Source organism: Phoxinus phoxinus (genome assembly GCF_949152265.1).
Source record: "Phoxinus phoxinus genome assembly, chromosome: 17".
Lineage (NCBI taxonomy): Eukaryota > Metazoa > Chordata > Actinopteri > Cypriniformes > Leuciscidae > Phoxinus > Phoxinus phoxinus.
Window position 1 is genome coordinate 11,363,330 of NC_136892.1, and position 26,842 is coordinate 11,390,171.

A 26,842-nucleotide genomic window follows, 5' to 3' on the forward strand; every position below is an offset into this window, starting at 1 on the left:
ATATTTTGACATAAAACATATTTTATTGATCCTGGAACAGCAAACCCAACCCTACCCACAACTTTTCCCAACAATCAGAGGGAAATGATAGGCGAATAACACTGATGTAGAAGCACCTAACCCTGGTTTTAAGCCTGTAAATGTGTCCCTCAAATCTGATTGGTTGATTGGAATGTAGATGTTGATCCAGGAACATGTCGCACTTGGTGAAATCAAGTTCACCATAGAGGTCTCTAGAATCTAAATACATACACATAATATTATAGATTATGAACTTTATTGCTGTCTTTATAGCTTAGGGGTTTTAATATATAAAGTCTCACCTGAATTCATTGACCTGGGAACTTCTGAACTGCTCCTTAAGGGAAGTAAGACTGTAGGCTTCACTGATCTGCAAGCAGCAATACACAGAGAACGCAAAATCTGCTTTATCACACTAAAATACTGAGATAAAACATATTAGTCAGCCAATAACTTACAGAATGAAATGGTATGTAACATAACACACTATATACAAATATTAAGTCGCAGCTTTTGAAAAATAAGTTCGATTTGCATTTAGATTCACATAACATAGATATGTTTAAAAATGATAATATAGCTTTTTTTTAACCATTATAATGATTTATCTCATAATCCAGTTGTTTGACTGTTGTATAATTATTTTGTATATATTATATTATTATAATTTGATTCGATACATACACATGCATGTATATATTTAAGAAAAATGTGTAATCAATATAAAAAATATTAATATTTATATATAATATAAATTATGTATAAATATATATACAGTATATACATGCAAATATTTATTAAATATATTATATACAGTATATATAATTATACACAGTACACACACACACATATATTATGTAAACACAAACTTTTATTTTGGATGTGATTGCCCAGCACTAATATATATACAGTGCTTAGCATAAGTGAACACAGCCATGCTAAAGTTGACTAAAAAGAGGAATAAAAAAATCATCTTTTGGAAATTGATCTTAATGCCTTAATTAAACAAATGAGGAAAACTCCAACCTTTAAGGACACCAATTTTCTTTGTGAATGAATAATGTATCGTAAATAAATAAATGTTCTTCCTTAAAATACAGGGTGCATAAGTCAGCACACCCCTGTGTTAAATTCCCATAGAGGCAGACAGATTTTTATTTTTAAAGGCCAGTTACTTCATGGATCCAGGATACTATGATCCTGATAAAGTTCCCTTGGCCTTTGGAATTAAAATAGCCCCACATCATCACACACCCTTCACCATACCTAGAGATTGGCATGGTTTTATTTCAGTTCGCCTAATAGCTGTTTGATCTGCATTGAGAGACTTATAAGATCTTATAAGTACCCCATGCCAATCTCTAGGTATGGTGAAGGGTATGTGATGATGTGGGGCTATTTTAACTCCAAAGGCCATTTTATTCCTCTTTTTAGTCAACTTTAGCATGGGTGTGTTCACTTATGCTAAGCACTGTATATATGAAACCAAATTTACTCACACTCATGTCATTTGAAAACGGCATGACTTTTTCTTCTGTGGAACAGAAAAGCAGATGTTAGGCAGAATTAATGTCTCACTTTCATTGTGTGGACGGTAAATGGTGAGGCTGTTATTCTGCCTAACATCTGAAAGTAAGTCATAAGGGTTTGGACTGACATGAGGCTGAGTCATTTGTATTTGAACTGTTTTTTAAACCTTCCAGGAATAATAGCTATGAAATAAATGGCCAATTCACCTTCTGCTCAGTGTCATATGCCAGAGCTTTAAACTGTGCGCTGTTTTTGTTCAGGAGCTCCTCTGTGAAAACCGTTCCATTAGAGATGACAAATCTCCCAGTGAACTCTGAGCCGGTTTCCTCTCCTTCACCATCTATAGCTTAAAAAAAAAAAAATCACCAGGGGTCACTACAGAACATCGTAAGTATTCAGTATTATTAATCTGAAATGGAGATAATAGTCTCATACCTTTATTGTCTAGTGCGAGCCAAGTTACAACAACTAGTCCCACGCAAACACAAAAGAGCACAACAACCAGTGTTGTGAGCAGAACCTCGGTGGACGACAAACGACAACGCCTTCTAGACATTTTATAGACAAGTGACTGACTTACGAAGACTTAAACACTTTTCCTCAGATGATGAACCTCCAGCATGTCACTGGAAAGTCAGATGTGACACTTGCTTCCAGAGCTTCTAATATCCCACCTTCTTGCTTTTGTCACTGTTATATAAACTAGCAATAAATCTTTATTGAACAATAACTTATCAGCATTTCCAGAAAACAGGAAAATACGGAAATAAACGGAGGTTGGAAGCAAAAATATAATGTTCAAACACTTTGACCTTTTGTATCATTCACAAAAACTGTCAAATCATACCTCTAGATTTCCACAATCCTAATGTATTCCAGTGGGAAGAATCAGCATGTGAAAACTCACCTGTCCTTTCCATGTTAACCTTCAGGAAGAATCCTACCACCTTCTCCTTTACAAACACATGGTTAAGTCGTCAACAGAACAGCAAGATTTCAAATGGGATAAACAAAGCACCACAATAGACAAAATACAAAAAAAAAAATGTTTAAGTGTTCAAAAATACAGTCAAAAATTCTTATGGTTTGAAAAAGTATTACATTTGAAATAGTACGTTTGAAATTATTTGTATACTTTTAAAATACCTGAGCTTTAAATATATATATCATGTTTTATTAATTATTTTATCAATTTATTAAGAACTTTATTATAATGCTATTATTTGATTTTATTATGAATTAAGAAAAAGGTTTTATTATTTAAAAAGTCAAAAACAGTAATATTGTCAATTATTATTAGTTTGAAATAGTATTGTTTGAAATTATAAATGTTATATATATATATATATATATATATATATATATATATATATATATATATATATATATATATATATATATGATTTCAAACAATACTAATAATTGACAATATTACTGTTTTTGACTTTTTAAAGAATGTGTATACACAGTTCAAGCAAATATATATTTTTTTATTTTTTTATTATTATTAATAATTATTTTATTGTAAAAAAAATTACACTATCGTTCAAAAGTTTGGGGTCTGTAATTTGTTTTAATGTTTCTGACACAAATTTGTTTACAAATACAGTGAAATTGTAATATTGTGAATTAGAAATACAATTTAAAATAACCACTTTCTATTTGAATGCATTTTCAAATGTAATTTATTTTCAGCATCATAACTCCAGTCAAGAAACATTTATAAATATTTACATTTTTGCAAAATTATTATTATTATTATATAAAACAGTTTTCAGGATTCTTTGATTAATTGAAAGTTCAAAAGAACAGGATTTATTGGAAATGGAAATCTTTTGCAACATTTCAATGTTTTTAATCCATGTACTGCATAATTGCTGATTAGAAGTATCAATTATTCACACATATCTCAAGGTTTTTGTTATGTTTGTACACTTCTTCTTAATTAATGACGACACCAGAACCAACATTGTATTCTTGTACTTGGTGAATAAAAATCTCCTTAAGTCTAAAGTCTAAAGTTAATAGTTATTGCATCTTATCATACCAGTTCAATTCAAGAGAAGGAGAGGCTTTCACTGTCTAACCCACAACAGACTTTTCAAGGTAATAAGAGTGAACGATTAAAGTTGCCCTTAGAAATGGCCATAAATTATCATCCAATATAATATATGACATTTTACGTCACGTTTTATACCCGCCACTAAATATGTCATTGTAAAAATGCTAATGACCAATCAATCATAATGATATTCCTCATTTGATTTTGCAACTGCACGAGATGCAAAGTCCTACTGGAGGTGAACACGAGATGAAGTTTATCAGCAAGTCACAAACACAAACATTTCAGTTTCAACGTTTCAAGAAACAGTAAGGTGCATTTAGATGGCTTTATTAGAGCATTCACACTCCGATATAAATGATTTACAGCTTACAGTCTGAATCAGAGCTACCAAAAGCACTCACTGGAATATATGGTGGGTTTTTTTGTGCAAGAGGTGTCAGGAGGCGTCCGCTGAATTGTTGTCTCTGAAAATGAAACGTTTATCTGGAATTTTACGTTTAAACTGAGCCTGTAAAATAAGATTTGCACTCGTTTTTGCTGTTAGGGTCGCATTTTATAGCATTTCCCTCCCTACGTTTCCCCTCCAAACTTACATTTGCACAACCTTCTCTGGTGCTGGCTGACCTATAGAGCAACAGATTCTCATCCAGACGGGACGTCCAAGGAGGGTATCCAGAGTTCATCCACTGCTGGAGGGGTGGACAGTACCACACAACTGGAGGACACACATCCAGAGGCCTGCTGTACACCTAAGATACAAAGAATACAACACCCGGAGGCATTTTCATATTATCTTCTCAAGTGTGCTCTTGTAAAGCTCTATTTGTAGATTTAAAGGCAGGGTAGGTGATTTGTTCCAGAGACATTTTTGGTTATGCTGGTTAAAAGTCTCTTCACATCCTGAGAGCAATCACTAAGTAGGGATAGTTCACCCAAAAATTTAAATTAGCCCATGATTTACTCACCTAACTTTCGGACGAATACAATCGGAGTTATAAGTCCATCAAAGGACTTATACTGTTTTTAAGTCCATCAAAGAGCATCTATTTATCATAAAAGTGCTCCACACTGCTCTTGGGTTAATAAAGGCCTTCTGAAGTGAAGCGATGCGTTCGTGTAAGAAAAATATCCACATTTTAAACTTTATTGACTAAAATAACTAGCTTCCGGCAGACTCGGCCAAAAGAGTAACACTTGACGATGTACGACGTAAATGTAGGAGTAACGTAAGCTTGAAACGTTGAAACTCTCGCGGTTCAAACAAACAGGGCTGGGGAACAAACTCAAGCTCCTCCCACATTTCTCTGTAAAAAAATCTCGTTTTAGACTTCTAATTCGTGACTGGCGTTTTGTTTTGCTCTATCCTCTGCGCTTCAATGCGTCATGCGTCAGGTCAAATGTTACTAGTCTTTCGCCGTAAATCGATGCGTACGACCGTCTGTCGGAAGCTAGTTATTTGAGTTGATAAAGTTTTAAATATGGATATTTTTCTTACACAAATGGCTTCGCTTTAGAAGGCCTTTATTAACCCCCCGGAGCAGTGTGGGGCACATTTATGACTTCAAAACAGAAGCCGGCCATTCACAGCCAGGACATTCTTTAATATATCTCCGATTGTATTCGTCTGAAAAGAAGAATGTCATATACACCTAGGATGGCTTGAGGGTGAGTAAATCACGGGGTAATTTTCATTTTTGGGTGAACTATCACTTTAAGTGGTCTAAATTTATATGTATACTGTATATATCGTCTGTGGAAAGGTGTAGGTTGTCCAATCATTGAATTCGATGGCCTACCTGCCTGTCAGCGTATGCATTTCCATACCTCCGCGCACCTGCTCGCCCAGACATAACCTGCATCAGCGCGTTTCATTTTATGCAGAGAAACAGCAGCCACCTTCTACAGTTCCTCCTGAACCAAAACAACAAGCTTTTGCCGTTTTCCTGCCATAACTCTAAATTGTGCATTTCAATGGAAACACTATCAACGGCGAAATGAATCTGCAGCAGTCAGGTGGTACAGCTCAGTGCTCTTTAAAGGGATAGTTCACTTTGAAATAAATTTTTGATATGTTTTAGCTTACCTCAAGGGCATCCAAGATGTAGGTGTCTTTGTTTCCACAGTATTTTCAATTTTGATATTTTTAGGTCAAACCGTTCTTGTCTGACAGTCATATCATGCAGGTCTATGGGGTCCACCTTAAAGAGCATGCACAGAGAAGTCCAAATTAAACATGATTTAATGACTCATAAATGTAAGTACACAGTGATGGCCTAAGACACGAAACGAGCGGTTTATGTGAGAAAACTAACAGTATTTATATAGTTTTTAACTCTTGTAACACAGCCACATCCAAGTGATCTGAGGGCGCGAGCGCATCCTGGTGTGTGACGTGTGCGCAGACTGGTGCATAGATGTATACACTAGATGTCGCCTTGGCTACGGCAGTTCATTGGAACGAATGCATTTAATGTGACATCTAGTGTATATATATCTATGCACCAGTCTGCGTACACGTCACACAAAAGGAAGCGCTCACACCCTCAGATCACTTGGACGTGGCTGTGTTACAAGAGGTAAAAACAATATAAATACTGTTCGTTTTCTCACACAAACCGCTCGTTATTAAAGTCATTAAATCAAGTCATATTAGTAATTAAATCATGTTTAATTTGGACTTCTCTGTGCATGCTCTTTGAGGTGGACCCCATAGACCTGCATGATATGACTGTCAGACAAGAACGGTTTGACCTAAAACTATCAAAATTGAAAATACTGTGGAAACAAAGACACCTACATCTTGGATGCCCTTGAGGTAAGCTAAAACATATCAAAAATTAATTTCAAAGTGAACTATCCCTTTAAAGGGACACTTCACCCATTTGCATTAAGCTTTGTATCGTTAGAAACCCAGTCATATTTTTGAATGGTCATGCATTATTCCCTCATTTTCCCCTGAGAAGGGAAAAATAAGGATTTCAGTGTTGCAGTTCCTGCTTATAATGATGTAAAAATCGTCATTTTGCATCATTCGAAGCAGGAAGTCAAATATCTTTGTAGAGGGGTTGAGACTACAAACACTCGTTCCTCATTTATCCAGGGGGAGGGACCCACTCACGCTACAGACCTATTACAGATCAGTGGGTGGGACTTCACTTTCTGAAACGAAAAGCAATATCCTCCATCTTGTTTGGAAGCTAGGCTAACAGGCGCTGTGGAGCCAGATGTGAAGTTACGACAATGGCGGAAGGTAACTTACTCAATATGATACGGAAGAAGAGGATTTCGATAGTTCGTGGCTACTTTTACGAGCCGCAATATAGCGAAGAACAGCTGAGGCGGATGGAGGAACAGGAGGCGCCGGCCCGGACTGGCTCGAGCTGGGGCGGACTGGTGGTGCCTGTGCGCACACGGACACAGAGATAGAGTCCGTCTGCTGCAAAGAATTTAAACGATGCCAATTTGTCCTGGACGAAATCTCTGAATCAGACGAGGGCACGGACGCTTGTGAACCATCCTAGTTCCGCACCGCATATGTTCTGACTGAACATCCCGGTACCATGCAATAATTCACCATTTCGAAAGAAATACAAACGAGGAGTAATTCACTAATGAGTTCACCAACTAACTTTAATGTTTGTGTGAAATTAATTTCAAGCTCTGGTGGTTAGCTAGCTTTGTAGACGGAAGAGTGATTTCTCTGATAGGCGGATACCACATATATACGCGCCGTTCTGGATTTGTGGGAGTGGCTTGCGGAGCTTTGCAATGTGGTGCATTATGGGAGCTGTTGTCTTTCATACAAACACGCCCTAAAGTTACTTTCTGTCTTTTCTCGGTCAAGAAGGCACCAAATTCTAAAATTATTTTACATTTCGACTACATATATGACCCACTTTCAATAAAGATTAATGTTCCCACGGGTGAAATGCTCCTTTAAGTTGTTTATGTTCATTATTATTGTAATGTTATGTGCTTCACGACATGAGGTGGTTAAACTTAGTCTCTCGTCTTGTGATGCTTTGCAGACGCTGCTGTACGCGTTCATGTGTTTTGAAGGAGGCGTGGCTTTGGGGACGCTCTGAAGGGAGGGTGGGATCTCATGCTTTCAAAGCTAGCTTGCTATTGCTAGCCTCTCCGAAAATTGCCTACCCTACCTTTAAGGAAGAAACATGATGATTATATTTTTCTCTTTGTGTATGTTACCATGTCACTCCAGCCATATGCTTCATTAGAACGGTTCTCCACACCTGGACTGCCATTTAAATTCAAAAGCATATTGTCCTGGTGCACAGCATCAGCACTGTATGGAAAACGTTGAAGGGAAATAACAGAGTATGCGAAATTGCAATAAATGTCGCACAGTTAAAAACAATTAAAACACAACATTTCAACATGCTAAATATCACTTATCTAACACTCAGGGCTGTTATCTCAGCAAAAGGGAGTTTAAAAAAAACAGCCCTTTTTTAATACCCATAATGCCAAACTCTGCCATAAACAACAACACTGACAAAAGTGCATGAAACTGTACCTTTTTTTGTAATCTGACACACCTGTTTGCTATCAGTCCATTCTCCATGTGGTATGCAAGCATGTGATTTCTGTGATAATGGCCACCTAAAAATAACAAAGCACAAGCATTCTGTTGATAACAAGTCTGCCTTCAACTCAACACTGATTTTAGTTACCCACCAATTTTACATTGTAACTTGATTGGCTGCCCATAGAGCCAGATTCCATTGAGAAGTTCAACTGCATACGGGACAGCTTCAGCGTGCTTATAATAAACACATCCATAAGGAGCCTGCTGTACATCTCGGAATATATGCACCTTGTTTACCGGCCCAGCCTGGTGAGTGAATCATATATGAAGGGGGGGGAAAAGTGTATGAAAACAAAATGTCTAATTTCACACAACAACAACATCAAAATTCTTAAAATAAATAAATAATAAATAAATAAATGACCAACAATCATAATACGTTTACAATTCTAATATTAATAATAATCAAATAACCATACAATAAATGACCATTTAAATTAATGAATGAATGAATGTTCTAATGTCTCAAACAGATATCGGTCTTTAAAAGTTTATTGATAAGATTTTAGGTTTAATAATAAGATATAAATTAATGAATAAAAAAAAAATATTAGTTTAATATTAAGTAGATTAAATTAAATTATATATATAACTGATTAAAATTCAATAAATTAATAAATAAATAATACATTTAACAGTATATTACTGGGAGTAGGAAAAATAAATATAATGTAACTTAATAGAGACTCATTTTAGATTTATAATATCAGTGAATAAATTTGGTGTTAAAAGATAGAACAAAAGCCTTTTCAATTTTAGGATCTCAGTCACACGAGGATGATCTTTGGAGTCTAAAAGACTGAAACCTCTGCTCTAAACGATAGCAAACGTACCCAAGAAATATGGGATGCAATAACCGATTTGACAAGAAGACAAGAATCATTTGCGCATTGCATAAATAAATAACGTTCGCAAGACTCTGAACAGGTGAATGATGATGGCCTGGATCAGCTCACCTGCAGAAACAACTCGAAGAGAATCTCCTCCGTCACACAGCTGTGGATGTTTCCCACGAGGATGGTCTTGTCGAGATCTCTGTCCCTGTCAAACATTCTCTAAAGCGATTTTAAGGGTTTGAAATGTTAGATTTAATTTTGTATATTTTTTTCGGTTGATTTTAGACAGTCATGCACTCTTTTTATAAGGATGGTGTTTGGTTTGTCGTAATGAATAACTGAATTGCGACACCGCAGTACTACAGTAAGCCACTAGATGGCGATATCGCCCCTCAAATATCTGGACAAAAAGTAGGATATAAGATATATATATATATCTATATAGATCATTGGTTATAAGTCATTGCAGACGGTAACAAAACATCAGTTTTGAAAGTGGCATGGTAAAGATAGCACAAGCACACTTTTCAAACGACACCTGCAGTTACTCTAAGTTACCTGTGTGTGCGAACTTAAAGGGACAGTACACCCAAAAATGTTAATTATGTCTTCCTCTGAAACACAATAGTAGATATTTAGAAGATTATGGGTAACCAAACAGTTGGTGGACTTTCAAAGTATTTTTTCCCCCATACTATGGACGTCAATGGTGCCCTACAACTGTTTAGTTGTACATTCTTCAAAATATCTTTGTGTTCAGCAGAAGAAAGAAATTCATACACGTTTGGACCGACTTGAGGGTGAGTAAGTGATGACAGAAAAGTCATTTTTGGGTGAACTATCCCTATTACACTACTTATAATAGTGCATTATATAATTAATTATATGTACATTTTATTAACTATTATATATTAAAGTATATAATATATAGCCTACTTGTAGGAACAAGCTACTTGCTGATTTACGGTAAAATCACTGATTTGGGCCTTTTTAAGGCTAAGCTAAAAACTTATTTATTTAGACTGGCTTTTAATTAATAGCAGTTGTTGTGGCATTTTGTGTTTTCTTTGTGGCATACTTTTTTCTTTTTGTTTTGGAAAGCACTTTGGTTCACCTTGAGTGTTGTAAAGGGCTGTGTAAATAAATGTTGATTGATTAAAGATAGGTTTCCAAAGTTATATTGGTCAACCAATGTAAAAATAATAATATGTGCATGCAGTCCATCTGTGCCTCGAAACGATTTTAAAAGTTGTAAAATCCCTGCTTTTTTTCAAGCTTCTTGTCGAGTCCTGCGTTTCTTCTCAACAGGTCCGACAGACAATCAGGATCAGATTTCAGGAATGTGCCACCTGTAGGTGGATGTTTGTAGGATGGTGGGTGGAGCAGTTAAAGTCAAGGAGGAGTAGCTCAGCCAGTGTGTCACCTTACTATTTCCTGGTGTCTTCAAATGAAGTATCAGCAACCCTGACGTTGTCAGACATAAATGTCTGGATACTCCTCCAACATGGTAAGATGTCTCCTCATTTCATGTCAAATATTCCATGGTGCAGATAGTAGTTGCTGTTTGTTTGAATAGACTGTGTTGGTGACATGAGTACATGGATATGTTTGTGTGACTGTTTACATTAGTGGTGTGTCAGACTGGTTTGCATATTATTTCATGTACTGTACAATTATTTTAACTGGGAACACAGTTAATGTGTATGTTAATGTGTGATTTTGTTCTGTTTGTTTGGAAAGCAGATTCTTATACTCTCCCAATGACAAAAGGTTAAAACCAGTTTGTCTTCTTTTTAGCTTTAGGTGTAGTAGTCTATAAAACGTGCACACTCACAATGACTTCAAAACACAGAGACTGTTTGGTTTCGTTCATTGCTCAATGGTGGGGTTTTTCATTGACTTATATATGGTTTTAATGCTGAGCTAATGATGTTTTGTATATTTTGTATTCCTTAAGCACCTAAACCTGTTGCTCACTCAAACCTTCCTGCATTTTAAAATGTTAATGTTAATGCAATATATATATATTAGGGGTGTAACGATATCCTCATGTCACGGTTCGATACATATAACGATACTGAACTCACGATACTTCAAGACATATGATAAAAGGTAAAAAAAAAAATGTTACTGTTGATTTTAAAATGCTAAATTTGATATTACATTGTGGGTGTAAATGAATAGGCATGGATTTGGTGCTGGTAACCCAAAGTAAAGGACAATGGTGACATCAGAATAAAAATATTCATGATTCTGAAACTGAAAATACAGAATTATTTTAGACAAACATGCTTGTACTCTGTCACTGACTAGATATATTTAAAATAATGTAGGCCACTTTTTACTGGTAAAATAATTTGGCATTATCAGGACCCACAAATATTCCTCCATTGCATTATTATACTTTATATTCAACATTATAAATAGTAGTTTAATGTAGTACTGACACTAAAACTCTGAAAACTAGAATTTTTACAGTATTTTTTCTTTTGGGTAAACTATACACAATACATATTGTTGCATTTTTGTATTGTGATATAACATGATATATTGTTGAACCCCTAAAAATTAAATAAAATAAAAAATATATATAGCCATAAATAAAACATTTTCATTACTTGAAATAAAATATTATATTTTAGCTAGTTGTCAAGGCAACATTTTTCATTTTCATTCATTTTAAGCTGAAGTAGTAAGTACTAAAATAATAAAAACGAAATGAACGAGAACCTAATAAAAACTATTAAAAAAAGCTAATACAAATGGGGGAAAAAATGCATAAAAAACATAATTACTAAACCTGTACAATTAAATTAGAAAAATAAAATCTAATGAACAAAAACTAGTATATCAATGATACTATAAAAGAAAATTAGAGACCGTATTGCACAATAATAATGAGTTTCATTGAAACTGAATGTGAGTGTGTGCTGGGGTCACTGGAAACTTATGGTTTCCTCATGTGGAAAATACGTGATGCGTGGCTTTTCATAAAAAATGCGAAATCGTTTTATATGGCTAGCAAGTAATAAGAAAGCAAAAGAAGTTTGCAGCACTTCCGCCACTTTAAAGTGAGAAAAAACTTTGCTAGATGAGAACAGTGTGAAATCCGCCTTTATATTACAACACTTTATCTGAGGTTTGTGTCATGCTTTTGTCTCTTTTGCAGTTCTACAGGACGTTCTTTTGGGGGCACTTATATGTGACGCTGATGTTGTTTGACACTTTCAGAGGTAATGTTGAAACAAACGGTTTTAGTTTTATAATCACATTCTTCTAAATGGGCAAACTTCAGCGTGGTTAACCATAGTGGCCTAAAACACCATGAGACAGTCAGCTGTGAGAGAGAAAATACAGTTTCTATATTACTCACAGCCAATGCTGTCTCATTGTGATGGGTGTTACTTTATAAGTTCTCTTGAAATGTTTGATTCCATGCGTGGGCTTCACAGACGTACTGTAACATTATTCCCACTCTTCATGTAAATACCAAAACATACGTGCACACCTTTTCCCACTCATTTCCGTCTGCTTTTAAGTGTAAATGTAAAAAGAATGCTATTTGTAGACTACATTGTTTTCCTTTCGGTTGTCTCTCTTAAAAGTAGGACCATAGTATATATTGATGGTTACAGATTCCAGTGGTAATTTGATATCCAGTGGCCAAACATTTCCAACACAGCTTTTCTAGCCACTTTTTTAAAAATGACTTATAAGCAACATGTCAAGTTTTATTGCATTAATGGAAGTCAGTTCTCTTTAAAAATTCTTGGTTTTGCTTGAAAAGTGTGCTTGTGCTATCTTTAAAATAAACTATGCATGATATGATAATCAAATGACATTAATCAATTTAATTTATTTAGCTGGATTCCGACACGGAACAAAAAAAAAAATATATACATCTTTATATCTAACAATTCAGAAGATATAAACGTGCAGTTGCGAGTTATATAGTCAGAATTGTAAGGCATGAGCTTTGCAATTCTGAGAAAAAAGTTGTAATTACTAAAAACAAAGCTGATATTGTTTTATAAAAAAAAAAATGTTTCCGTGACTCCTTCTGGAAGTTACATCAATATACCAAATTGTAAGTGTCAACAAGTGATTGTTATTATGAGTGAGTCATTGAATCATTCGCTCAACCAATGCATTCAAAAACACTGACTCCTTTAAGGAAACTGCTTTATACTGGTAGGCCTATATATTGGTAGAGCTATATATATATATATACCGTATATATTGGTAGAGCTAAAGTTAAGTTGAAGTTTCCTTCAACCAAATCAGTCACAACCAAGTTGACATTCAGACCCAGGCCCTGTCCCAAATGGCACCCTAAGCACTCGCGGTCTTCCTCTGAGTCCGCACTTTCGTGATGTGACGCCGCTTTGACTGTCGGGAAGAAGTCTACTGCGGAGCTCACATCAGTGCAAGCTCGGCAAAATTGCACATTGAGGGCGCAAATCGACCTCATAGCTCTCGAGCACTAGCCTGGGAAAACCCAGACCACTCTCAGTTGTAACTGAGTTAGGGTCTGGCAAAGCTCCATAGACGATTCATTTCCACAGGGGCGTCACCAACGGACGTCGCTCAAATGGCTCTGGGCGCAATTGGATAGATCTAAAACCAATCAGAGCGATGAAGGACATGACGTATGCAGAGCGATGGAGAAACATCTGAGACTCTCAGCAATTCTCGGGTTTTAACGAAAATGACAATTTAAAATCGCTTGAAACGGACGGGATAGCTGATTCGAACGAGTGATGTTCCACGGCGGCATCACTCTTTTTAATGTACAAAATCTGCGTCACCGTCGATGCTCTGTCGTCATCGTGTAAAGCCCGCCCCAACGTTTCTGATTGGTGCCGCGATTTCGACGGATTGGAAATGGGTTTCAATGGGCTCTTTGCCAGACCCACTTGCAGAGCAAATCTAAATTTGCCGGAAGTGGTCTGGGTTTTCCCAGGCTACTCGAGCACCCTTCTGAGACCTAAAATGACAAATGGGACACCCTACGGTCTCACCGACTTAACGGACACGCGCACGCGGCAGCCATTGTAAGTCCACAAGACCGAAAGTCCATATGAAGTGTTCTATTCAAATGTAGAAATGTAAAAGTCAGCAATGGATCTTGGTCTCCTCTGAAATATTTAGAATAATCATATCATTCATTTGAATAAATGCATTGATTAGATGTATCTTGTATGAAATTAAATAAGACTAAAGTTGTTGTTTTTTTAAACAAAGACTTGCAGAGAAGCCATCCTTAAAACATGATTTACTTTCTCCCTAAAGCTCAAGATTGTGAGCAAATGACAGACCTTAACTTTAAAGACTCCATTTTGGGGACGTCTTTGAATGTCAGATTCCTGCTTTACACACGGGCCAACATCTCCTGCGGTCATCTGCTCTCCCACCAAGAGCCCTTCAGCAATCCTCACTTCAACCTCCGCTCTCCCACCACCTTCATCATCCACGGGTACCGGCCCACCGGCACACCACCAGTGTGGATCTACCAGTTTGCGGAGTTCCTTCTCAACCGCAGGGACATGAACGTTATTGTGGTGGATTGGAACGATGGTGCAACCAATTTAAACTACTGGAAAGTCGTGAAAAAAACACCCAGGGTTGCTGCAAATATAACTGAGCTCATCCGGAAAATGGAGGTAAAAAAGTGCAATCTCAGATACATCATTTTTCTAATAAAGTATACCAGTATGTTTTTGATCATAGGCTGTGCATACTCTCTGAGTAGGTGGTACTTTTGAATAAGTAATTACTTCACAACTGTTAAAAAGTACATTCTATATAGTATGATTGTGTGTTGTATGTCATTGTCATGTGACCTACCAGCATCAGTTGTGTTGCTTCACTAATACCCTCCTGTTGCCTCATGGGATAGTAGATGTCCACTGGATGCGCACTTCATAATCTCAGTGGAAGTAGTAGGTCATCCGGGAACTTTTTACATAATCTTTTATTTAAAAGTACTGTGTGTGAATTCAAACATACTACTCTTCGCTACTGTATAGTTGGTAAATATGTGATTTCAGATACAGCCAAATTCTGGGTGGGCTTATTGGAAATGAAAGGGTTAGTTCACCCGAAAATGATCCTAGGACGTATATGACTTTCTTCTTTTAGCCAAACACAATCGGAGTTATTAAAAAAATATTCTGGCTTTTCCAAGCTTTATAATGGAAGTGAATAGTAACTGAGATTTTGAAGCCCAAAAAAGCGCATACATCCATCATAAAAGTAATCCATACGACTCCTGTTGGTTAATACAGGCCTTCTGAAGCAAAGTGATGTGACTTTGTAAGAAAAATATCCATATTTATAACTTTATAAACCATAATCACTGGCTTCTGGTAACGGCACCTATACACCTAGGATGGCTTGAGGGTGAGTAAATTATGGGATCATTTAAATTTTTGGGTGAACTATCCCTTTAATAAATAGGTGAGCCTAAATTGTTGGTGTGCTAGATGTCAACAATTATGGAATATTTGTTGATGGACAATGATACATACATTATATACATTCCTGGACTCCGTTATGGATAGTTTTACACTCTACAAAAATGTTACAATACTAATTCATTCAAATACTAAAATAAGTCTTCATGGATACCCCATGAAATCAAAATGATTTTAGTTTGAGCGTTAGTTCTAGAACCAACAGATATTTTCTTTGTATTGAGTGGGAAAAATCGATGGTGGGACTTTGATTGGTTGGATCTTGAGATGTGGGTGTTGTATTCACAAATAAGTTCGAGCTTACGAAGGGGATTGTAAAAAGTGTTTGAACAACATGAGTTTAAAAAACTTCCTCAGGGGAAAAAAATGAATGAAAAACCATCTGAGCCCTTTAAGGTTCTGTGGTCATTAATGTGGAGTCTTGCCCATTGGCAGTAGGTTTGTTTGTGCACAGGTGAATCATTAGGGCATTTTGTAGTCCTGCGTTAATCGTTAACTTGCTCAGGTTATTTTAATGCAATCCTTATATCTGGGGCCATAATACTCATGTTTATATGCAGTGCTGGGTAGATTACTTACAAACCGGCGTAATCCATTACTGAATACAAATTACAAGATTAAAATTGTAGTTAGTAATGTAATCTGATTACTTTTAGATTACTTTTGACCTAACTTATTTATCAGATTGATTTGAATAGAATAATCGTGTAGCATAATGACATAAAAATGCAAAGAGAGAACATTTATTCCACTCTTTGAAAGTGGATGAAAATGGATGAAAAGCTAACAACTATTAAATCGTAATGTTAACCAAAATAAAACTAATTTATAAATATTGTAATTGTTTATGCTGTGTGGCCTCTCAATTTCCCATGTAATTATAGCTGCCTAACTAGTGTTTGCACGGTTGACGTTACAGACCAATGGGGCAAACCTGAGCTCCATTCACTTGATTGGTGTCAGTCTAGGAGCCCACATTTCCGGTTTCACCGGGGCCGAATTTAACGGGGAAATTGGCAGGATAACAGGTGAGATTCATCCATTCACCTACTAAACCTTTAAGCCAGGGATTCTCAACTCTGGCCCTCAAGAGTTTTGCTCCAACACCTGGACAAGCTAACCAAGGACTTGGGACTTACCATCCTAAATAGCATGTGAGATTAGAATAAGTGTGTCCCAAAAGTCGCCGGATGGTCTTCTGTTTCTGGTAGATTTTCAAAAGTGTGGATCTGTGCACACCCTAACGGCTAATATTGCCCACAACCCATTGCGCTTTGGAGGAGGAGTCAGTTCAGAACTACAAACACGAATAAAAAAAGTGTTCAAATACGGCGGATGTGTGCGACAGTGCGACCGATGGTTAAGTAGAGAGGTTTAGATAAAGGTCAAAGAGCTTGAGTGACTAATGATCCACATTTAACCTTTAATTTATAACCTAAAATGTATTTATTGTTATCTTATCCGTGTTATTTTTTATTGTTTTCATCTGCAACAGCAATGCGAACTTTTAGATCCATTTGACCGCTTTCTTTTCTCTCCAATACATTAGGAAATTATATTAAATGAAAGGTGGAGGATGTTAACTGTGAAAAGATGATTGACAGGCCAGTTTACGGTGACAGGATCTATGTAAATATGCGACAGTGTCCATTAAAGACGCGCTTTAATGACGTGATAGTATGTCCTAAGGCTTGTCTACTCTTCTGCTACACACACACAAACACACACACACACACACACACACACACACACACACAAAAGTATGTACTTTTTCTTCACATATAAAGTTCATATTTTTAGGGTGTATTATAATAATTAGGTGAAGTGGGACGCTGCTCTTGAAAGTTATAGGCAGGTGAGTTTGATCAGGATTGGAGCTAAAAGGGACAGAGTTGAGAACCCCTGCTTTAAGCTATTATCAGTTTCAGTATTATGATCTTTTCATCTGCTTTATGATATTTTCATCTGCTTTATGATCTTTTCATCTGCTTTAATCAGCGCTGGATCCAGCAGGGCCAGAGTTTAATGGTCGTCCTCCCAGTGAACGTCTAGACCCCACTGATGCCCAGCTTGTGGAAGCTCTACACACAGACATGGACGGTGCGGTTTTTCTCACACATCATTGAGACTTATATCGACGTGGTGTTCAGGAAGTGACACCCTAGCAACCACTCACAGCAGAGTCTCGCATTGTAGATGTGACATTTGCAAAGGCAAACGCCAAATGCATAACATAAAAATGGAAAATCTAGGTCTGGCTAATTCATTGTTACCATTGTCTTGTAGCACTGGGCTATCGCAATCTCCTGGGTCACATCGACTACTATGCAAACGGTGGAGCAGACCAGCCAGGATGCCCCAGAACCATCTTGTCAGGTCAGCTTTTATATCATTTTAATAATGTAACCAAAAAATAAAATTGTCATTATAAAAATGTATATTTATTTTCTTTGAAGGTAGGCAAGGCAATAACACTTTTAATGTTTTTAAAAGAAGTCTCTTATGCTCAACAAAGCTGCATTAAAATATTATGACAATTTAAAATGTTCTATTTGAATATATTTTCAAATATAATTTATTCCTGGGATCAAAGCTGAATTTTCTGCATCATTACTCCAGACTTCAGTGTCACATGCTGATTTGCTGCTCAAAAATCATTCATTATTATTAGCAATGTTGAAAACATTTTTTTTCTTATGTTTTTGAAAATGTTGTAGATTTATGTAGTAAAATCAGAATCGATTACTAAAATAAAATGAATGTCTATATTTTGAGACAAAGCTCTTGTTAATGATTTTCAGTTTCGTTCAATGTAATTTAAGCCACAGTTTTTCAATAACTGAATAAATACTTTTTAAATGATTTTGTTTCTGTATTTTTAAAATGATCATATTTTAATGGCAGTATATTGAACAACATTTTATCAAAATAAACTAAAGTGATTGTTTTGAACAAGTATAAACTAGCTAAAATAATGTTTTTATTAATGTCTAAAAGTATTTGTATCAATACTTTGTGCCTTTTGCCCCATGCCGGTGAGCCTTTGACCTACAAAATTCCTCTGTAATCTTCCTCAGGATCAGCGTATTTCAAGTGTGACCATCAGAGGTCGGTGTTTCTCTACATGAATTCTGTGAACGGCTCCTGTCCCATTACTGCCTACCCCTGTGAATCCTACGCAGACTTCCTAGATGGGAAGTGCATGGATTGTGGGAAGTTTAAGCCAGATGGATGTCCTGCTTTTGGTAAACTCCAAACACCGAGTAAACTCTGAGTTGAATCGCCCATTCTGAAACATTCATCATTTTCATTGCATTGCCTAGGTTACGATGTTGTACACTGGAGGGAGCCACTGGTCCGGCTTGGACAAACAAGGACGTATTTCCAGACAAATAAAGCTCCTCCGTTCTGCAGTGAGCAACTTTTTTGTGCATTTCAGTTACATCCTTTATTACTGTCAATTGTGACCAGATTTGTTAATAAGATTTTTTTGTTGTTGCTTTCACTAGTCATGCATTGTGACATTTTTATACAATAGTACAATATAGTATAGTCTTATATGGTCGATGTTAATATTATTTCTTGTTGTTATTATGGTCATACAGTGTTATATACACTACCAGTCAAAAATGTGGAATAATTTAAAAAAAAAAAGTTTTAAGAAGTCTCTTATGCTCACCAAGACTGCATTTATTTGATAAAAAAATCAAGCAAAACAGTATTATTTTGCTAAATAACTGTTTTTCCATTTTAACATATTTTATTCCTGTGATGCAAAGCTGATTTTTCAGCATCATTACTCAAGTGTCACATGATTCTTCAGAGATCATTTGAATATGCTGATTTGTTGCTCAAGAAACATTTATTATTATTATCAATGAAAACGGTTGTACAGCTTAATATTTTTGTGGAAACAGTGATACAACAATACCATTCAAACGTTTTGGTAAGTAAGATTAACAACAAAAACAAATGAATACTTTTATTCAGCAAGGATGCATTAATCTGAGCAAAAGTGACATTATTAATGTTACAAAAAGTTATTTTGAACTTTATTCAATAAAGGATCAGCAAAAAAGATTGATTTCTGAAGGATCTTGTAATCAGTTCTTTTACATTATAATTATATTAACAAAATTAATTTATTTTGATTAAATAAATGCAGCCTTGGTATAAGAGACTTCTTTAAAAAAAACAATTATATGTAGAAAATGAGCTTAAAGGGGAAATATGAATTATTAATCATAAACATTTGCATCAGTTAATAGAATTAACTTGATGTAGCTGAATTAATGTTAAAATCAATTGTTTGTCCAGCGAACACTCAGTATTGATCATCTATCTATGAAATGTTTCGTGACCACAGAAAAATATCTCTTTCTTAGCATGTAGCTTTTATCGCATCGCTAAAGGGTCTTTGTCTAGAAAGCAGGGACTAGAATCAAAAATCGCATGAATGTGCACAAAAGTTTTATTTAACTCAATCACGAACACGTAGTCTAAACAAACACGCACACCATCATTGCATACATGAGTAAAATGGAAAGTGAAAGTGACTGAATCCGAAACAGAAACCGGGTAATGAAGCTATGGAAACATAACACAAACATGACAGTCCGTTAAAAAATGGTCATTATTATTTGTAACCTTTGACTGGTAGTGTAGTATTTTAAAAATGCTGTTTCTAGTTTTGCATTTCAGCTGTTCTGTAAAAACACTCATTATTTAATCTTTGACTCCATCAGAGTTCGGTTATAAGGTTGATATTGTCACATGGAACCAGAAATTGCATTGGGGATATTTAACAATTAAACTACACAACGGAAAGGAAGAGACACAAGTTGAGCTCAACCAGTAAGTCCATGAAAGTCGAATTTCTCCTTCATTTTCATGATCAGATTCATTATTTGGGTTTATGCTAATGTTTCTCATCCTTTTTTTTTCTAGTAAATCCATAACGTTTGAGAAGTATGTGGAGACCAGTCTTCTTGCTCAGTTTGACCGAGACATCCAGCCTGTAAAAGAGATCACACTGAAGTTCTGTCCAGCAAAAGGACTCCGGCCACGTACGAAACTACGGCTGCTGAGCATTCGCCTGACTCCTCTACAGAACAACCTCAGGTGTGTTCTCAAACGTTTGCACACTCTTCAAATTTAAGACTCTTAATTTGGCTGATTAACCCTTTTCATTCCAGCTAGTAGATTTCATTATACATCTTCACCCGGATTTATATTTAGAATTCAGTTCTAAACGCACATACTACCAAGTGTACTATTTGTTTCTGTCTTAGTATATTTCAGTTTTCCACTGTATTTTTTTTTTTTTTTTTTTTACTACTTCCATCATTACCTTTTTGTTGTCTTTTTTATTATTTATTTAGTTCTCTTTTTTTCACCCTTTGTGTATCATAAATCATCATTAAAAAAAAAAACAATAATAAAGGTTATTTATTGGCATGGTTTCATCCATGGATCATTTCCATTGCACAAAAGGTTATTTATAGTGGAAAAGGGTTCTTTAGATTGTATGTTTATATATGTTTACTTCATTAAAATAATTCAAATGGAATTTTGAAGTATTAAATTTTTTTTAATTATGAAGCACCTGTATAATATATATATTATATATACACATACGTGTAGTATCGATCAAAAGTTTTGAAACGCAAATATTTGTAATGTTTTTGAAAGAAGTCTCTTATGCTCATCAAGGCTGCCTTTATTTGATCCAAAATACAGAAAGAAAAAAACGTAATATTGTGAAATATTATTACAATTTAAAATAATGTTTTTCAATTTTAATACACTAAAATATAATTTATTTCTGTGATCAAATCTGAATTTTCAGCATCATTACTCCAGTCTTCAGTGTCACATGATCCTTCATAAATGATTTGATACTCAGTTGTTATCAATGTTGGAAGCTGTTGGGCTGCTTAATATTTTTTGGGAACTTGTGATACTTTTTTCAGGATTCATTATTGATTCAAGTTTTTTAAAAATCTTTTCTAACAATAAATCGTTCCTATCATTTTTGATCAATTTAACACATCCTTGCTGAATAAAAGTATTAATTTCTTGCAACAAAAAAAAGAAAGAAAATTACAGACTCCAAACTTTTGACCGGTGATGTATATTATTACAAAAGATTTCTATTTTATATAAATGCTTTTCATTATTTTAACTTTTTTTTCATCAAAGAATCCTGGAAAAGGTATCATAAAATAATATTATATATTGTTCGTCTCTGCCGTCAAACATGGGATTAGGAAATGTCACAGGCTAGATTCAAACGCTCGTTTCCAATAAGAATGAAATCAGCAATACTCTCAAAACAGAGCAGTTTCCTTCACATGAAATCTTCATGACGTAAAGATTAAATTCATGCTTGTCAACACGCATCTCAAACAGAATAGAAACCAAGACCAGTGTACAATTGATAGCCACAAAGCAAAGGATAGTCTTATGGTTTCATTGAACTAAATGTCACATTAAACTCTGCCTTTGCTTTTCAACAGGCCTCTGTGTCGCTATGATATTCTGCTGGAGAAAAATAAAGATGTGACGTTCAGACCGATTCCTTGTGAAGACTCGAACTTTTGATCCAGACTCTCCCAAGCAAGGACATTCCCGACTCAAGACTGTGACCCCTGCCTCGGCATAGCTGTCATTTGTAGTTTTTAACTAAAAATGATCTAAAGTTGTTTTTCTTGTCAACATGTTGTCTTTGACGGCTTGTCCCGTCAGAATGATCATTTACTGACTATTGTTGCGTTTTCTTCATGAAGGTCCAGCTACGCCTGTTTGTTTTTATGTAATGTAAATAAATATGTTTCTTGTTTTTGTATGGTATTACTGTCTGTGTTTTAACTTAAAATCTAGGGCTGTGGTTCCCATTCTTTTTCTTGCAGGACCACTTTTTTTACATCATATATGCTTCACTTTCTGCTCACCGCATATACAAAATGTACAATGTAATTGAATATAATAGGAAAGTTAATACATTCCATTATATATTACCGTTCAAATGTTCGAGGTCAGTAAGAAGTTTTTTGTTTTTAATTGATCAAATCAATATTTGTTTTCATTGTTACAAAAAGTCCTGTTTTTTTACTTTCCATTTATCAAAGAATCCTGAAAAAAACATCATGTTTCCACAAAAATATTTTTCAACATTGATAATAATAAGAAATTATTCTTGAGCAGCAAATCAGCATATTAGAATGATTTCTGAAGGATCAATATTCAGTTTTACAATCACAAGAATAAATTCCCATTTCCATTGACTCCAATGTTAAATGGGTCCAAGGCCAATTCTTTTACAGTCAAAAACTCGAGAGAGGAACCATTGTCAAAAAAATGTTGTCCACCACTCTTGTTCATCCAAAACAAACTACAATATAGACTCAAGGTGTTAAATACCGGAATTATCCTTTAAATGAATTTGATTGAAACTATATAGACTGATGTCATCTTCCCCCAAAACATTCTTTTATATTACCCATGTAGCAGCACAAAATATTTTCACAATGAATCTTGATACAAATTCCCAAGAGTCCGTCCGAAAGTTTTTCGCTTCCACTCTTTTCGACTCACGGTGGCGTATCTGTGGTTTGATCAGGTGATGGATACCTCAGAATTGGCTCACTTGGACATGTGTTTCTTAAGGCGTTCTACTTCAATCTGAAATGAAATCGAGCACAAGTGAGAGGGTCAGTGATATATACTGTCAAATTATCACACATCTTCATGTTAGAGGACCTATTATGCTCTGGTCTACTAGAATAGGTTTTCATGTTTGAATGAAAAAAAAAACAATGTTTCACATAACGCTCAGTTTAGTTCCTGTCTCTATGAAGCCCCTCCTTCTGAAAAGCGCAGTGTGCTCTGATTGATCGGCTGGACCAGTGTGTTGTGATTGGTCAACTGCTTTGAGCGTGTTTGGGAAATGTTACACCCTTTAACATAACAGTGAGTTTCAACACATTACTTACACAATTCAACCAGGCCTCGTCCCTTTATTTTACGTATGCCTTAGTCAGAATTACGGAATATTATGACGTGTTTTTTCCCGGAAGCAAACTCAAGACTGCAGTCGTGGCGTTTCGGGGAGTTCAGAAACAGTGCGCACAGATATAGAGCATATCTCGCTTTGGAGTGACTGTGCTTTATAACTTTGCAGACCTTTTTCATGCTCAAACGGCAACATAACACACTAAAGATTATTCAAAATGTAAAAAAGCATAACAATTAAATAAGTTCTATGGGAATGAGTGAAATTGTGTATAAAGAGTTAACATCTAGAGGCTCTTGACTCGTCTTCATGCTTACTTGCAGTGACAAACGCATCTTCTTTTCTTCATCCAGTTCGTTCATGAGCAGTTTGATTTCTTTTCTGAAACACAGTGCCATTACATTTACAGAAATATAAGGATAGGAAACATTTTTATTTAGTTTACATGCATTCATATCGCACTAACTTCTGCTGAGTCCTCAGCGTGTCCAGTTCATCTCGAAGATCTCGGAGCTCTGCTCTCATCTGCTCCAGGGTGGCGGGGCCCTGAAGGGCCGGTCGGGGTTTAGCTGCTAATAATGCCGAGAGATACGCAGGGAGCGAGATTGTGCTTGTTGTGCCAGAAGATGAAGAGGAGGAAACTGCCGGTGCAGGAGCAGAGGTACAGTTGCTGACAGGTTCCTAAAAGAAATTAAAGGGACAATCCTAATCATTTCAGTTGTGAGCAGTTTGTCCTCTAGGGCCCTCACACATGCCAGGAGCCCCAAAAAGCCCCATAGGGGCCCTGAAGATGAGCACTGAGCACTAAAAAATACAGTTTTGAAAGCTTAAGATTTTTTTAATCTACACATTTCCTTTTTTTTTTTGAAAAGGATAAGGCAGGGCTTCCCAAATGGGGATTCGCAAAGTTATTATTAATTCAATTGAATGTAACACTAAAATATACAAATGAGGCTATACAATTAATCAAAATGTATAAAAACTTCAAAATGTAGAATAGCGGTTAGCATCACAATTATCAAATCAAAGGCTGCGATTTAGATTGAACTCATGTTTCATGAGTGAAGAACGGCACTGTGTTCATTTACACGCATGTGGATTATAATATCATGTTTTCAGAGGGGAACGGTTCACAGTAAATGCTGCTTCTCACAAACTCTGCATCTCTGCAAGCTCTGAGTTTAACACACAGTTGAAACGAAAAAACAAATTGCAATATGAGACATTTTCATATGAACCGAAATGTCATATCACAGACATGCCAGCCATATATGGCAATCAAAATGAAACACTTACGAAAGATTAGATATTGTATTTGTTTACTTGCAAAATTATGGGGTACTTCAATATTTTACTTCTGAGGGGTTTGGCTGACAAAAAACTTTGGGAACCACTTGGTAAGGAAAATCTACACACTCACAAAAAAAAAAAAAAAAACAGCATTCAGACAGGTTTTTTGTAACAAACTTACTTTTGTGTCTTTGGGTTCATCTGTGTTACTATAAAGAAACTTGAGGGCCAGCAAGTCTGGTTCCTGATTCACTTCATTCATTTCCTGTCCTGCTTGTTCCTGTAAAGGGAACACTAATAAGTACAACACACTTAATATCTTCATAAAGGATTAGATGTTATTCTCTAAACTTCAGTTTTATCTTATCTCTAATGGTTTCATCCTTCAAACACAACACAATTTGCAGAAAAGCTTATCCCTTAGCATGAATAACAAATAGCCTATAAACACAGACTGTCCATAGAAACTGATTTAAGTATCAAACTCTCTTCGATATAAAAACATTCCCTGTGTGAGTTCTTGTTTTTGATCTTGATAATATTCAGTAGATACAAATTGTAGTCAGTTACTGATTCCAAATTACATGACAAAAACTGTAGTTAGTAATGTAATCTAATGTATTGAGACTACTTTTTGATTACTTTTAGATTACTTTTGACCTGACTCGTTTATCACATTGATTTGAATAGGATAATCTTGAACCATATTGATATAAAAATACAAAGAGAAAGAGAATATTAACCATTAACCAATATAACCATTCTTTGTTATCAACAATATGAAGTGCATTAAATATTACATTATATCAGGGTTTCCTAGACTTTGTGATGGAACTGCAGGGGTTCATGAATGAAAGCTTAAAATAAATAATTTTCAATAAAAAACGATCAAAATAAAACATTTCCTGAAAAGTTTAAAAAATATTTGTTTACCTGCATATCATGTTATCATTAACAGACATCAGAGAACCATTAGCTTTATTTTATTATTATTGAGTTAAGTTTAGTATTGATTTAACTTATTAACTTAAAATCTAAGGGTTTACTACTTTAAGTAAATATATTAGGTTGAAGAAGTTCAGCTAACGACAAATCTGGGGAATCCCTGCAATGAATGTAAAAGTGAAATTACTTGAAATTGTACATTTTAATGTGTTTGAAAGACAAAAGCCTTCCAAAGACAGTTATGCTTAAATAAATAACTCACTGAGTGATAACTCAAATAATAATTAATGTGTTCGGAAGGATGATTAGATATGCAAAGTTGAGAAAACACTTCTTTAAGTGAAAGGATTTGCGTAAATCCAATGATCAAGCGCTGTGGGTCCCAGTTTTCAGTGTAAGTTACATGACTAAGAACTGGTCTATGTGTGCAATTCTCGCTAAACCTTTGCATTCTTTGCGCTTACCCTGAGAAACTTTGCATTCACTCCCAAAACCTCTGCATTTTCCTGAGAAAGTTCGCTAGCAAAACCTTTGCTTTCCCCGGAGTAACTTTGCGTTCCCTCGCAAAACCTTTATGTTTCCCCGAGAAACATTGTGTTCGCTAACAAAACCTTTGCATTCTTTGCGTTCCACGGAGAAACTTTGCGTTAGCCCAAGAAACTTTGCGTTCCCCGGAGAAACTTTGCGTTCACTCGCAAAACCTTTAAGTTTCTCAGAGAAACTTTGCGTTCCCTCGCAAAACCTTTGTTTCCCCGAGAAACTTTGCGTTTGCTAACAAAACCTTTACATTCTTTGCGTTTCACGGAGAAACTTCGCGTTAGCCCAAGAAACTTTGCGTTCCCCGGAGAAACTTTGCGTTCACTCGCAAAACCTTTGTTTCCCCGAGAAACTTTGCGTTCGCTAACAAAACCTTTGCATTCTTTGCGTTCCACGGAGAAACTTTGCGTTCACTCGCAAAACCTTTGTTTCCCCGAGAAACTTTGCGTTTGCTAACAAAACCTTTACATTCTTTGCGTTCCACGGAGAAACTTCGCGTTAGCCCAAGAAACTTTGCGTTCC

General features: G+C 35.6%; 3 protein-coding genes across 8 annotated transcripts in view; 1 reads left to right on the forward strand and 2 right to left on the reverse strand.

Annotated features, from left to right (window-relative positions):
- Nucleotides 1–9,408, reverse strand: part of tmprss15 (transmembrane serine protease 15) — a 23,997-nt gene extending 14,589 nt beyond the window's left edge. Inside the window, exons 1-9 of the mRNA XM_079585953.1 lie at nucleotides 9,179–9,408; nucleotides 8,312–8,468; nucleotides 8,173–8,236; nucleotides 7,823–7,919; nucleotides 4,210–4,365; nucleotides 4,018–4,080; nucleotides 2,459–2,504; nucleotides 1,758–1,897; nucleotides 324–391 (exon numbers count right to left, since the gene is read on the reverse strand). Coding sequence (XP_079442079.1) covers nucleotides 324–391; nucleotides 1,758–1,897; nucleotides 2,459–2,504; nucleotides 4,018–4,080; nucleotides 4,210–4,365; nucleotides 7,823–7,919; nucleotides 8,173–8,236; nucleotides 8,312–8,468; nucleotides 9,179–9,274 — 887 coding nt within the window. The 5' untranslated portion in view covers nucleotides 9,275–9,408. The remainder of the gene's footprint in view (nucleotides 1–323; nucleotides 392–1,757; nucleotides 1,898–2,458; nucleotides 2,505–4,017; nucleotides 4,081–4,209; nucleotides 4,366–7,822; nucleotides 7,920–8,172; nucleotides 8,237–8,311; nucleotides 8,469–9,178) is intronic.
- On the forward strand, nucleotides 8,231–22,375 carry lipia (lipase, member Ia). 5 transcript variants are annotated; one of them, XM_079585122.1, is made up of 12 exons: nucleotides 8,231–8,471; nucleotides 10,367–10,565; nucleotides 12,228–12,291; nucleotides 14,351–14,721; nucleotides 16,454–16,562; nucleotides 17,533–17,634; nucleotides 17,821–17,910; nucleotides 18,612–18,779; nucleotides 18,858–18,947; nucleotides 20,280–20,388; nucleotides 20,482–20,655; nucleotides 22,053–22,375. In XM_079585122.1, exons 2-12 carry the CDS (start codon nucleotides 10,542–10,544, stop codon nucleotides 22,135–22,137), a joined length of 1,386 nt encoding a protein of 461 aa, XP_079441248.1. In that variant the 5' UTR covers nucleotides 8,231–8,471; nucleotides 10,367–10,541; the 3' UTR covers nucleotides 22,138–22,375. The 5 variants fall into 5 exon arrangements, with proteins under 5 accessions (XP_079441248.1, XP_079441249.1, XP_079441251.1 ...); XM_079585123.1 differs by lacking the exon at nucleotides 8,231–8,471 and adding an exon at nucleotides 8,965–9,303; XM_079585125.1 differs by lacking the exon at nucleotides 8,231–8,471 and adding an exon at nucleotides 9,146–9,294.
- The window catches only part of LOC306984104 (uncharacterized protein), a 7,455-nt gene continuing 1,540 nt past the window's right edge, over nucleotides 20,928–26,842 (reverse strand). Inside the window, exons 5-9 of one of the 2 annotated variants that reach the window (XM_079585140.1) lie at nucleotides 25,020–25,118; nucleotides 24,015–24,229; nucleotides 23,866–23,929; nucleotides 22,868–23,217; nucleotides 20,928–22,479 (exon numbers count right to left, since the gene is read on the reverse strand). In XM_079585140.1, coding sequence (XP_079441266.1) covers nucleotides 23,179–23,217; nucleotides 23,866–23,929; nucleotides 24,015–24,229; nucleotides 25,020–25,118 — 417 coding nt within the window. In that variant the 3' untranslated portion in view covers nucleotides 20,928–22,479; nucleotides 22,868–23,178. Of the gene's footprint in view, nucleotides 22,480–22,867; nucleotides 23,218–23,865; nucleotides 23,930–24,014; nucleotides 24,230–25,019; nucleotides 25,133–26,842 lie in introns of both variants that reach the window. The other variant, XM_079585139.1, reaches the window with a different exon arrangement.

Bases quoted from the DNA above. Each gene is read 5' to 3' on its own strand.
- lipia (XM_079585122.1), top strand. From the start codon at position 10,542: ATGTCTGGATACTCCTCCAACATG. The intron at 14,722-16,453 runs GTAAAAAAGTGC...TTGACGTTACAG, and splicing joins AGCTCATCCGGAAAATGGAG to ACCAATGGGGCAAACCTGAG. The intron at 20,389-20,481 runs GTAAGTCCATGA...TTTTTTTTCTAG, and splicing joins ACACAAGTTGAGCTCAACCA to TAAATCCATAACGTTTGAGA.